General features: G+C 38.0%; 1 protein-coding gene across 2 annotated transcripts in view; it reads right to left on the bottom strand.

Moving 5' to 3' along the window:
* The window catches only part of HTT (huntingtin), a 220444-nt gene that overhangs the window by 78111 nt on the left and 127582 nt on the right, over positions 1-14751 (bottom strand). For both annotated transcript variants that reach the window (XM_072620070.1, XM_072620071.1), the window contains one exon: positions 13394-13601. In XM_072620070.1, the coding sequence (XP_072476171.1) occupies positions 13394-13601 (208 nt within the window). The remainder of the gene's footprint in view (positions 1-13393; positions 13602-14751) is intronic.

The raw sequence follows: 14751 nt of genomic DNA, 5'->3' as shown, positions 1-14751 counted from the left end.
CAGTAGAAATAAGGGAGTAGGAAGAAGGAAGGGTTTACTTTGTCCTTTTTTGGACATGTTGAGTGTAAGATGAAGGGAAGCTGCATGAAAAGACAGGAGCCTGAATCAAGGGTACAAGTAGAAGGGCTGGCCTTAGTGACAAAGGCTGCATCTTCAAAACACTGTGGCAAAGGAGAGGATGGAGAACAAAGTCAAAGGATCTCAAGAGCCAGAATAGAGAAGAAAAGAAAGCTCAAGGCAAGAGCTGACATTTTCTCAATAAAGGTCACCTACTAGGAGGGAAGAAGGAAGGAGTAGCATGGGAAAGCTGAGAGAAGAAAGGTTTGGAACAGCTGCTGTAGTAATGAAAATCAATTACGGAAAAGAAAAAGGATTGCCTTGATGCAGTGAAAGCCCAGTTGAGATGGGATAATATACACTTGTAGTGGACCTAGTCAGTCCAGTTGTTTGCCTTCCTCCACAACAACACACTCAAAATATTCTCATGGAACCTTAGGGTTGGAAGGGACTTCTGCTGCTTAATCTTTTAAGTTGTGTCTGACTTCATGACTCCATTTAGGGATTTCTTGGCAAAGATACTGGAACAATATGCTATTTCCTTTTCCAGCTCATTTTAAAGATAAAGAAACTGAAGCAAAGGACGTTAAGTGATTTGTCCAGGGTCACATGGCTAATAAGTATTTGAAGTCAGATCTAAACTGACGAAGATGAGTCTTCCTGACTTCAGACCTGGCACTCTACCCACTGCACCACTTAGAAGTCCAGGAAGGGACTTTAGAGGTTATCTAATCCAAATATCTAACCTAATAATGTAGGAAATATCTTTAAAACATCCCTTGTTAAGAAGGGTAACTTTCAAACAAGTGACTTTTGAGCTTCAGTTTAAACATCTTTACTAATAAGGGACCCACTATTCAAATGAATTCCATTATTTGACACCTGTAATTATTTAAAAGGTCTTCTTTATCTTGCTTCCCGGTAATGCAAATCCACTGATCCTAGCTATCCTGGGTGGAACTATACAGATTAAGTTTAATCTGTCTTCTATACAATAGCTTTTCAAATATATGAAGACAGTTATCCTAAGCCTCCTAAATGACAGAAATTATTATTTTTCTATCATGTTAATAGAAAATTATTAAATTAGGATTAAGGTTTTTTTTCCCCCTCTATTTCCTCATTCAGGAACCAGTCCCTACAAGGCAGAAAGTCAGTTTCTGAAGGACATTGCTGAGAGATGAGACTGCCCAAATCTCTAGGAACATGCTCCTTAATCTTGGGTGGGCCCCACCCAACTAGGACAGCTTTTTTCTATTTAAAATGTAAAGAGAATCTAATCTAAGTGAATTCTTGCCCTTAGGAAATAAACCCATGTCCCTGTACCCCTACAATGGAGTTTAAGGTGACCCCTTTCTCATGAAGGAGAAAACCAACTAGAGTGGTACAGGTAGAGATGGATTTTTTTTCCAGACTGCCAGAGGTGGCTGAGTCTCATGATCAAGCCACATTCTCAGCAAGAGGAGATGAAGCCTTTTAGCCCACTTCCTCACTGTGTCCACCTCATTAATTGCTCACCAATCAGGGTTGATTTTCACTTGTCAGGGGTAAGGTATTTTTCCAAAGGTATTTAAGTATTCAGTGATCTCCCTGGTTTTGTCTTTGATTACCAAGAGAAACCACTGACCACCAATTTATTGATTATCAGCTAGTCTAATTAATATACTGATTATTAATTACCCAGACACTCTGTCTCTTAGGCTTTTCATTCATCTTATAAGTCTTCTCTCCTCTGCAGAATCAGAACATCCACAGAACCTTCAATGGCTCTAACCATATACATAATTTCAAGTTATTTCATCATTCTGGTCATCTTCCTTTGAACACACTCTATGCTGTTAATGTCCTTAAAACATGGCACCCAAAACTGATTAAAACATTTAAAATGATGTCTCAAAGACACAGAATACAATGGAATTAGTATTTTCCTTGCTGTCATTTGAGTCTGTAGAGTAAAATTAAGGTATAAAAATTTCTCTCCAACATGACATCTCCTACATAAGTTAAGCACATAGGATTCCTTAGCAGGCACAACCATAGAAATAACTTATTTAACAACCATTAATTATTAATATTTTTAAAACATAAAACAAGTAGATGCATACTTGCCAAAAGTGTTCTCCACTGTCATGGAGGTCTTGCTCAGAGTCCAAATGGGGAAAAAAAACCCAACTACCTATAGATATTGAGGTCTCCAGAAGACACTGTTTGTGGTTCACATGGTGTTAACTACATAAAGCTCCAGAAGGCTCTGTGATCCCCTCAAGAGGTTTGTGACAGGACTAGCATTTTTCAGGACACAGCTTCCCTGATGCAGCTTCCTGGCCTGGGGTCATAAAAGGACCCAGGTGCCTGCAGTCTAGCCCTTTCAGACTTAATGGATGCCTGAGACCATGCAAGTCATCAAACACTGATGTCATACTGACCAGATGCATTTCCACATGAAAAAGAGGGAGGTCACGTCCAAATATCCTTGTTGGGTAACCTTCCTATTTTAGGACAAAGTAAGCCCTAAGTACTTGCTGTACTTCATGTTCTTCCACATCATACCTGAACTACAGAGATCCAAGGCTATAGCCAAGCCTACAATAGAGTTCAACAACCACTTAAAATATAACAGCCAGTTGATGCATTTAGGGATTTCAAACTAATCAGATTACAGTAATGCAGCTGAATGGGAAAACCACTGAGTTGGTCTCTAAGGGCAGCTAGGTGGGGCAGCCTGGGGTAAGAAAGACTCATCTTTCTGAGTTCAAATCTAGCCTCAGACACTAACTAGTTCTGTGATCCTGTGCAAGCCATTTAATCTAGTTTGTCTCAGTTTCAACATCTGTAAAATGAGCTGGAAAAGCACATGGCAAATCATTCCAGTATCTTTTCCAAGAAAATCCCACGTGGTGTCATGAAGACATGACTGAATAAAACAGTTCAACAGGGCAAGAACTGGAGATGAAAATTATGTAGGCCATGAAAGAAGAGAAAACAGATTGAACTGCATCTTAGAAGTGAACAGTGATTTCAACAATCTCACAAATTTTCAATTCCCTCAGACAAAAAAAACCCAACACTCCCCTATTTTTTTAAAGACCAATACTCTCCCAATGTTATGTTGCACTGAATCAGGGACTGCTATAGCTCCAAATCATGAAAACTGTCAGTGACCCACAGGGCACCAGAATGATACATCATGACAACTGATTGCAGAATATTTCCAGAGTGACACTGAAGGCGTTAACCAAGAAATGACCTGCAAAGGACATAAGTCACTGATTCAGTGCTTTCAGCAACCAGAGTGCATGCTGAGCTGATAGTTAATTAACACCCTAATCATTTTTCACAGAAACTTTTATTACACAATACCTTCTACGGCCTGTTTTATTCAGGTAACATTTGGATGTGTATTATATATACTTTGGTAGACCCTTGGGCTCACTGATGTAACTATTCCTTTTCTCAGAAGTCATCCATATCTTCGTATACTACATGATTCATGTCCATATTTACTCACAGATGATCCTTTTTAAAAAATGTCTTTGGGGGCGGAGCCAAGATGGCGGAGTAGAAAGACGCACATACACATAGCTCCGAACCCACAACCCATAGAATATCTGTAAAAAAGAACTCACGGTGAATTCTGGAGCAGTAGAGGCCACAGAACAGTGGAGCAGAGGAGATTTCTGTTCCAGAGGGACTTGCAAACCTCTCCCAAAAGGGCCGTCGCGCTGCGGATGCGGAGCCCAGCCCAGCCCTGCCACGGCCACGGCACGGAGAAGAGCAGATATGAGCGGGCTTCAGGGATTGGATCTCCAGCGGCTGCGCGGGTCCCTCAACCCACAGGTGACGGGGGTCGGTGAGAGGGTCTTTTTGGCGGGTTGAGAGGGGAATGGGGTACCCCCATAACTCAGGCCCCCTCAGGAGACAGCAGCTGAGGCAGCGGCAGACCAGGGCTCCCCAAGCAGGCAGGAGCCTGGATCCATTGTTGAAGGTCTCTGCATAAACCCCCTGAGGGAACTGAGCCCATGAGGAGGCCCTGCCCTGATCTGAGCACCTGAACTTAATCTCACACTGAACAGCAGCCTTGCCCCCACCCAAAGCCCTGAGGCTGGGAAGCAGGATTTCAATCTCAGACCCCAAGTGCTGGCTGGGAGGATCAGGAGGTGAGGTGGGTGTGAGGAGAATATTCAGAGGTCAAGTCACTGGCTGGGAAAATGCCCAGAAAAGGGAAAAGAAATAAGACTACAGAAGGTTACTTTCTTGGTGAACAGGCATTTCCTCCCTTCCTTTCTGATGAGGAAGAACAATGCTTACCATCAGGCAAAGACACAGAAATGAAGGCCTCTGTATCCCAGCCCAGTCAGTGGGCTCAGGCCATGGAAGAGCTCAAAAAGAATTTTGAAAATCAAGTTAGAGAGGTGGAGGAAAAGCTGGGAAGAGAAATGAGAGACATGCAGTCAAAGCATGAACAGCAGGTCAGCACCCGGCTAAAGGAGACCCAAAAAAATGCTGAAGAAAATAACACCTTGAAAAATAGGCTAACTCAATTGGCAAAAGAGGTTCAAAAAGCCAATGAGGAGAAGAATGCTTTCAAAAGCAGAATTACCCAAATGGAAAAAGAGGTTCAAAAGCTCACTGAAGAAAACAGTTCTTTCAAAATTAGAATGGAACAAATGGAGGCTAATGACTTTATGAGAAACCAAGATATCACAAAACAAAACCAAAAGAATGAAAAAATGGAAGATAATGTGAAATATCTCACTGGAAAAACAACTGACCTGGAAAATAGATCCAGGAAAGACAATTTAAAAATTATGGGACTACCTGAAAGCCATGATCAAAAAAAGAGCCTAGACATCATCTTTCATGAAATTATCAAGGAAAACTGCCCTGAGATTCTAGAACCAGAGGGCAAAGTAAGTATTCAAGGAATCCACCGATCACCACCAGAAAGAGATCCAAAAAGAGAAACTCCTAGGAACAAATTCCAGAGTTCCCAGGTCAAGGAGAAAATATTGCAAGCAGCTAGAAAGAAACAATTCAAGTATTGTGGAAATACAATCAGGATAACACAAGATCTAGCAGCTTCTACATTAAGAGATCAAAGGGTGTGGAATAGGATATTCCAGAAGTCAAAGGAACTAGGACTAAAACCAAGAATCACCTACCCAGCAAAACTGAGTATAATACTTCAGGGGAAACATTGGTCTTTCAATGAAATTGAGGACTTTCAAACATTCTTGATGAAAAGACCAGAGCTGAAAAGAAAATTTGACTTTCAAACACAAGAATGAAGAGAAGCATGAAAAGGTGAACAGCAAAGAGAAGTCATAAGGGACTTACTAAAGTTGAACTGTTTACATTCCTACATAGAAAGACAATATTTGTAACTCTTGAAACTTTTCAGTATCTGGGTACTGGGTGGGATTACCCACACACACATGCAAACACACATAGAGACAGAGTGCACAGAGTGAATTGAAGAGGATGGGATCATATCTTAAAAAAATGAAATCAAGCAGTGAGAGAGAAATATATTGGGAGGAAAAAGGGAGAAATGGAATGGGGCAAATTATCTCTCATAAAAGAGGCAAGCAAAAGACTTATTAGTGGAGGGATAAAGAGGGGAGGTGAGAGAAAAACATGAAGTTTACTCTCATCCCATTCCACTAAAGGAAGGAATAAAATGCACACTCATTTTGGTATGAAAACCTATCTTACAAGACAGGAAAGTGGGGGATAAGGGGATAAGCAGGGTGGGGGGGGATGACAGAAGGGAGGGCATGGGGAGGAGGGAGCAATTTGAGGTCAACACTCATGGGGAGGGACAGGAGCAAAAGAGAATAGAAGTAATGGGGGACAGGATAGGATGGAGGGAAATATAGTTAGTCTTATACAACACAACTATTATGGAAGTCATTTGCAAAACTACACAGATTTGGCCTATATTGAATTGCTTGCCTTCCAAAGTGAAGGGGTGGGGAGGGAGGGAGGTCAAGAAGTTGGAACTCAAAGTGTTAGGAACAACTGTCGAGTAATGTTCTTGCCACTAGGAAATAAGAAATACAGGTAAAGGGGTATAGAAAGTTATCTGGCCCTACAGGACAAAAGAGAAGATGGAGACAAGGGCAGAGAGGGATGATAGAAGAGACAGCAGATTGGTCATAGGGGCAATTAGAATGCTTGGTGTTTGGGGGGGGAGGGGATAAAAGGGGAGAAAATTTGGAACCCAAAATTTTGTTAAAATGTATGTCAAATAAATAAATAAATAAATTTTAAAAAATAAAAAATAAATAAAGTGATCATTAACCCCTCAAAAAAAAATTTCTTTTAATTTTTTTATTTTCAGCTCTAAATATTCTCCTCCTTTTCTCCCCTTCCCCTACCTATTGAGAAGGCAAGAAATATGATGCCCATAATACATACGAAGTCATGAAAAACATTTTCACAACAGCAATGTTGCCTCCCCTGCTAAAAAAAGGAAGGAAAACAAAGAAAATGAAAAAAATATGCTTCAATCTACACTCAAAGTTTACCAGTTCTCTCTCTGGACGTAGAAGGCATTTCTCATTCTCACAGACATACTAAAGAGGATACATCCAATGTGTTAGAAGTCTAACTGTGGGTCTTTTTAAAATTTCATGGGTACTACTGTAGTAGCTGGGCTGTCTGCCTCTTAACCCTCATTCTTCTGGCATGAAGAATATACTTCCTTTTCTGATAATACATTGCCCACATGATATTCCTTATTATCAATGTTTGGGAAAGGTACTTGATACTTACCCCTATTATAATTCATCTTATTATGTATAGCCCACTATTCCAGCCTATAGAGATATTTTTATGTCATAATTTTATCATCTAGTAAGTTAGCATCATAATCACATCACATGAAGTCATCAACAAATCTGATGCACCTACATTTTCATCTTACTCATAGATAAAAAGTTATATGCATAAAACAGGGAGGAGGACAGAGCTTTCCTGTAGACCATTAAAGTCCTCAGTTTAGGTTGCCATGAATCCATTAGTCAATAATATTATGCACAGTTTAGAAACTAGTAACTAACAAATTAGGCTAACTATACCATCATAAACCTCACAATTTTCCATCTTATTCAGAAACTAAAGACTGTGAAACACCTTGTGAAAAATCCATTTTCTATCTACCAGATTGGTAACCTTCTAAAAAAAGAAAATTAATTCATCATGATTTGTTATGAATTAATACAAAATAACTATGGGAATTCAGTGCTTCCCTTTCAAGTGCCCACAAGCTAACTTCTCTAATAATCTAAACCAGAATTTTTCCAAGGATTAATGGCAAGCTTATTTGACTATCATTTTCAAAGTCCACTTTATTTCTGAATATAAGGATATCACATGCTTCTCTCCGATTTTTCACAGACTCTTACTTTTACAATTCCTCAAAGAGCACTTAAAGCGTTACAATAGTCACATCTATAAGTTCTGTCAGTATTTCAGGATACCATTTTTCTGATCTAGAATTATGAAGTCACTTCAGTTCTTGGTGTTCTCTTACAATCTTATCATCCCTGGCTAAAATTCTCACTTCGTCATGTAAAATCCATCTTTTCTTCTTAAGGATTATTTGCTTTGACTGAGAAAAGGGAAGGAAAATAGGGGATAAGTAAATGCACTCTTGCTAGTTGCTATAAAATAGCAAGCTTGCCTTCTTCTTGTCTTAAACACATATATAGAGGCCATTTTCATTATTCTTCATATCTTCCACAAGTTCCAGAACATTTTTGGTCTTTGGTACTTTGGTACTACTGTAGTAGTACCTGAATTCATCTTTAGGGATTCATACAACTCTAGTGTTCTTCCTATGTAGTATGCCAAGTTTTTCTTTCATGTTTTATGCATATCCTTTTAAAATCAAGGCATGTTATCAGGGATCTCTCTTTTTAAGAAACCTACATTCAACTAGAAGTTTTCCACAAGCAAACTGATAAATGCAGACTTATCATGAGGAAGGAGTGAAGATTAACAAACTTGAGCAAAAGTGAGCTCCAAGTCTCAATAATTTTTTCAAGGTATCCCTAGGCTAAAGAAAAATCCAATGGTTCTCCTTATTATGGAGTTAGGTTCAAAAATTTAATAAGGATTTCAGTCCCAACTTAGTAACCATTTGATAAAAATATAGCTAAGTCCATCTTAGTGCAAATAATGATTCTGGTAATGTGGTCACATTATTCAAATTAGCATTATCTGAAGTTCTAATTTGTCTGTAAAATACGGTCATTGGTTCCAGACTAATGGAAATATTCAATGAAAATGTTTAAAAATAAGTTTTTCATCCATTTAATGTAATATAAAAGGAAAGCATAAGAAAAATATTTTTTGGATTCAAGTTTATCGACAGATAAGAGAGAAGTTGTGAAAAGCAAATTTGTAAAAGTTAAAAAATGACCAAATATCATACCTAAAGATAAGCCTACCAAGATGATATAACAAAAACATCATTATTGTCCTTTAAAATATTTTAGTACCACAGACTGAAATGCTCTCTCTTTAAGTTATCATATGGTAGCTGCATAGTTTTACACACACAACAGAAGATTTGCATGCTCACATTCTCATAAAATGAACCAAGTATAGTTTGATGACCTGGGACATTATCTAAAATCAATAATTATTTAAATACAACATTTTTACCCTTGAAAAATTTTCAAGAGTTGGGCTAAAATATCTTGAATAAGAGATCATAAAAATGGGAAAGGATATCACATGTACAAAAATATTTATAGCAGCTCTCTTTATGGAGGCAAAAAACTGGAAATCAAGGGGATCGCCCATCAACCGGGGAATGGCTGAACAAGTTGTGATATATGAATGTAATGGAATACTACTGTGCTATAAGAAATGATGAATAGGAAGACTTCATAGAGGCCTGGAAGGACCTATATGTACTGATGCTGAGTGAAAGGAGCAGAAACAGGTTGTTGCTGTACACAGCAACAACCACAGCGTGCAAGGAATTTTTCTGGTAGACTTAGTACTCCATTGCAATGCAAGGAATTAAAAAATTCCCAACGGACTCGAGGCAATATGCCTTCCACATCCAGAGAAAGAACTATGGAATTTGATCACAGAATTAAGCAGACCATTTTCTTTTGTATTATGTTTTGTTTTGTTTTATGATTTCTCTCATTCATTTTGGTTCTTCTATGCAGCATGACTAGGGTAAGATGTATTTGGTGGGAATGTATGTGTAGAACCTACATAGAGTTGTATGTCATCTAGGGAGGGAGTTAAGAGGTAAGGGGGAGGGAGGGTAAAAAAATCTAAGAAATATGGAGGTGACTGTAGAGCACTGAAAACAAATAAAATAATTTAAATTAAAAAATAAAATATCTAGAATATCATTTTCCAAAATAATTTAAGTAGTAGATATTTTCTAATATTAAATGCCAAAGAACTGGAATTGATCAATGGTTGTAACTTCTTAGAGCAGGAGAATTTCAAGACCAATAAAGAAGCAATGATTTTCATTTAAAATCCCTTTCTGCATTATTTCTCAATAAAATTGTTAAGTAATCCTCAGATACTTCAATGTTGAGTTTTCTTTCTTAGAAATATAAGTTCTAGATAGCACTGTCTTCTAGAACAAGCCTGTTCCATCCATATCATAAATCTGTTGATCAGTTATCCATCTTTTTGGATTATTGTCTTCAAAAACATCAGGCTATTTAGCAGTCATGTCATCATCCACACTGGTTGCCTTTATGTCATTTTAACGTTACACAACTGAATTCTATTTTTAAAGCAATTACCAAAGCCATTCAACCAACCAATGCTTGTGGTAAAAATTTCTTCACTATCCATTTCATTTCCATCTTCTTTCATTGCCTTAAATAAACTTGAAGCTATTCTTTGCATGGCTGCTCTGCTAAGAGAAATGTACTTTTGTTTACAATCTTCAATTAATTCAGCTAAAAGACTCAATTTCTATTACTATAATACCTCTATTTCTTGCAGTCGTTAGAAAAAAACCACCAAAAAAGTCAATGAAACTCTGATTTTTTCTTTTAATTTGTTGTGTGTTTTATAATACTTCAGAGAGTAGATTCAGGCCTTCTGAAATCTCATCCTATTTTAGAGTTACTATGATCACATTCATGCCATTCAATGACATCAAATTTTTGTTCTAATATAACAATTAGCCTCTTCTTCTTTTGTGATGAAATGTTTCCATATGAAGTATTCTTCCTTTTGTCCATTTTGTTAAGGGTTCTTTTCTTTTTTTAATTAAACTGTTGGTATCATGGCATGCAGTAGCAAGTCACATCCCTAAGTCATGATAGGCAAGAGAACACTGACAAATTAAAACCTGCAACTAGCTCATATATATCATATTAATTGAATTGTAGCTTGCATATGACCTGGTATCATTTTATAATTCACACTCAATCAAATTTCACATTATTCAAATTCGCACTGCAACCTAGTTATACGTTTCAATCACTGACAGACCCATAGAATCAATGGTCAATTATATACAAAAACACAGAAAGGAGAAAGTTTAAGAAATTACTGGCATAGCCAAAAGTACAAATAAACAAAAACCATATTTCAAATATTCAAAAACATCTTTAAAAGAAATGTAGCACAGTCTAATGCTAAAACTGGGAAATACCTTGGACTAAAAGTTCAAGCAATGTCTGACAAATTTCAAGCACTGTTTTGTTTACCTCAAAAATTTAAGTACCTCAAGGCACCCATGAATTTGCTGTGGCCTTCATCATCCTGATCAAAGGATGAGAGATTTGGAGCTGGAAGAGATGTTCCAAGTAGGGAGGCCCTGGGTGTTATACTGAGAAAGGAGGAAGTTTAGGAGCCAGCAGCAGGAGTGGTGTGGCTCAGACAAGGAACTCAGTTCTCGCATATAACCTACCTTGCAAAGGAATAACCAAGACCCTTACGTATAATTCCAGATTCTACAATTCTGCCACTTTGAACCAAGAGAGATTTTCAGCTGGCTTTTAGGGATGGAATCCAGTAGTGTACTCTTGCACAGACCCAAAGATAGATTATAAGTTCACAGACTTCAGACCGGGGAGGGTCAACAATCACACTATGCCCTGGTTTAGGTCACTTTGGGTACACTGCAAGTTTGAAGATCCCTAACTTGTTTGATACCCAAAGAAAGAAGCAACAGGACCATCCTAGACATTCCTTCCAGAAATGTTGCAGAGCTCAGCTTCATAACATTAAGGCCAAACCCAGGAAGTATGCTGGAACAATGAGCAAACCAAAAAGGAAGCCCACCATAACGGGCTATTATGGTATCAGGAAGGCACAAGATAAAAAGGCAGAAGAGAGTAACTCCAAAACATTGCCGAGTAAAGCCTCAGAGAAAAACATAACTTGGGCACAAACTCAACTAGAATTCCTGGAAGACATGAAGCGAGAGTTTTTTAAAAAGAGTTTTTAAATGTTTTATGAGTAGAAAGAGAAAGAACTTTAGGAAAAAAAATTAGAAAAGTAGTAAGAGCTTTGGAAGAATTGGAAGGGGAATTTAAAAGCTTGGTACAAAAGGTATAAAGCCTAGTCCAAGCAAAAAACTTCCTGAAATTTGGAAGAGACCAAATGGAAGCCAAATACTTCAGGAGGGAATAATAAATCATTTATACAGGGCTTTTTGTTCTAAAGTTTTTCACATATTTACTCTCTGCCTTGTCAAAGCAGGTAAAAAGGGATTATTTCCTTTTTACAGACGAGGAAACTGAATCCTAGAGAAGTAAGGTGACTTGGGAACAACCAGGGCATGGTAAAAGTAGGACTGAACAATGATCTGCTGACTTACAGAAAGTCTCAGAAACAGAAATGCGGTGACTTGAACATCTAAGGAAATTAGCTTGCCTTATCTGACTGTGGAAAAAGAATCAAAGCATGCCAGAACATAAAGGGACTTTGGAGAGATCTTCTGAAGGAAAAAAAAAGGGAAAACCTAGGGAGTTGCCCGAGATCATGCACAAAAATACAAAGCCTTAACACTTTCAGAATTCACAATTCCCGTCTGGCATAGGGAAAAGTCCTCCAACCATCATTTACCGGACCAGTTCATGAGCATACCAAGCATGGTTCTCACTTGAGAACACTTCTTGATGAGGGAAGTGTGTCATCGCCAACCCTTTGAAACCTAAAGCTGTTCTAGGTGGAGAAAGAAAATACAAAGAAAGTGTTCCATCTACCAAGAGCAAATAAACAGCACTTCTTTTTAATTCCTTTGTAAAGGAATAAGTAATGATATATAAAATCTTTTTAACAGTAGTTACTATCCTTTTAAAGTAGTAGTAGTAATACCCTTTATAAGAATACTTAAACTAAAAAGTTTAAGTTAAAAGTTAAAAAACTTTCTGGGCCTGCTGATAGCACAATGCAGAGAGCACTAGGGCTGAAGTCAGGACGACCTGAATTCAAATCTGCCTCAAACAATTACCAGCTATGTTACTCTGGGCAAGTCACTTAACTTTTGTTTGCCTCAGTTTCCTCATCTGTAAAGTGTGGTTAATATTAGCACTTACCTCCCATGGTTGTTGTAAGGCTGAAATGAGACCATAATTAAAGCACTTAGCACAGTGTAAGCACTATATAAATATTAGTTCTTCGTTATCATTATGAGACTAAAATTATATGGGTGAATGTTAGAGCACAGGCCAGGAGGGAGTTGAATGTAAAAGTGGACTCCACAAAAGAGTTTGACAACTTTTCATCCCTGAGCTGCTGGACTTCAGTGGATGGAACACTTCATAAGTCTAAAAGCAGAGTGCTATTATGTCTTTTAACAGACAAGCATATTTAGACTCCTTCTACCTATTAATAGAGGCAATAATCTGTAGCCTTCATTGTTGACAAGAGGTTTTCTTAAACTACTTTAAAATATTTCTACCTAATTATTCTGTTAAGCCTAACAAGTCCCATATTTAAACATTTAACTGGTAATGAAGTTAGGATATTGCAAAATAACCTAACTATGGAATCAATTTAAGAATTAAAACATAGTAAGAGGGATGTTATGGCAACAGCATAACAAAAATAACCATCTAAAGGAAAAATGCCAAAAAAAAAAAAAACCTCACAAAAGAAAGCTCCGTTTAAAAAGAAGTTGCTACTTTGAGTGCCTTTCGTCACACACAAGCTGTACAGCACATGCAGGGTTCAACTATCATATAAACTCATACAGAGCAGAATTCCACGAAGTCCCCCTAATCTTGAAGCACGCACACCCCAGGAGATCCATATCTTGAACAACTCGCGCTCTACACACTAGATGCCCACCTTGCACCTGAGACAACGAATAGCTTTAAATTCTTACTTTGGTGTCTGATGCACTTCGGACCACCAGCTGTAGTTGGTATAGTTGACAAGCAGTAGAATCTGACACCACAGGAGCACTAAAGAAGGATGTGTAGGAATCATAGACCGTACCAATTCACTCAGGCTTTCCAGGGTATAAAAGCTCCCATCAGAACCATCACTTGTAAAGAGTCTAGTGGCAGCTGCAGTGATTCTCCTGAACATTCCTAGAAACAAATGAAAAATTAAACAACTTAAGGGAAGATATCCCTGATACTGACTGCAATTCAATATTAAATACCTAAAGAAAAGTCGATAAAAAGGTAAGACACTTTTCTTTCATTCAAAAATCCAAGGTATTTAGGACATGTGATCTCAACAAAAGATTCCAGAATTGAATTTCCACTGAAATCACCTACTTTGAGTTGACTATGCAATAGAACCTCTATAAAGGTTCTATCAGCAGGGCCCAGACTCTTATTATCCAAGCAAAGCTGGAAAGCTTAAAGTACAGGCAAGAGACAAAGATCAGAACTAAGAAGGGAAGGCCATATTGTGCTGATGAAAGATTCTAAGTATAAGAATTATGTAGAAGACAGACTTGGTCTGAGAGTGAGGAAGACTCAAATCCTACCTCGGACACATTAACACCTGTGCAAGTGGGTAAAGCACAAACTCTCTGAGCCTTAAAATGAACATAAGACAGATGGTACCTACTTCATATGTTGTTGTGAGGCCAATTTAAGAGAATATGCAAAGCACTTTACAAATGTCAAAGTACTATAGAATTACCAGTGATTATTATTAGTGAAGTACTTAAAACAAGATTGACACATAGCCTTCTTGTAGATAAAGAAAGAACTTATTTCTCCCCTCATCCTCTGCCAGCAACACCACAAATACGCTTGAGATTACTCCTGCATTTAGAGTTCCCAAAGGTCCTTGGGACAACAGTCGTCAGTTTCTGGCTATGAAATGAGGGCAGTAGCTCCCCACCCAGGATGCTGACACTGAGAAGAGAATAACGTTATACACCAACCTCAAACTGCCACCCCCTCCTCAAAATAAAGCAACCCACAGTCAACTTGGTCAAAGAACATGTGGCATTCAGGGTCACTGTGCCCTGAAATCTTTCATAGAGGGTGAATCTTATTCTTAATGAAAACAGACAGAGGAAGAAAAATTTTCCCAGAGGCCACATAGCCCAACATGAAAATTCCCTAGAGAAGACAAAACAAAAACATGGTGGCCAACATTATGCCATGGACATACAACTTTTAATACATGCTGCCAGAATACTTAAAAAAAAAAAACCTTTTCTGTTCACTTCAATACTCTTTGGAATAAAATGAGCCACACTAAGAAGACAGAAAAACA

Source organism: Notamacropus eugenii, chromosome 6, assembly GCF_028372415.1.
Source record: "Notamacropus eugenii isolate mMacEug1 chromosome 6, mMacEug1.pri_v2, whole genome shotgun sequence".
NCBI classification, from domain to species: domain Eukaryota; kingdom Metazoa; phylum Chordata; class Mammalia; order Diprotodontia; family Macropodidae; genus Notamacropus; species Notamacropus eugenii.
Note: the sequence above shows the minus strand (reverse complement) of the source record. Positions and strands in the feature narration are given on the sequence as shown.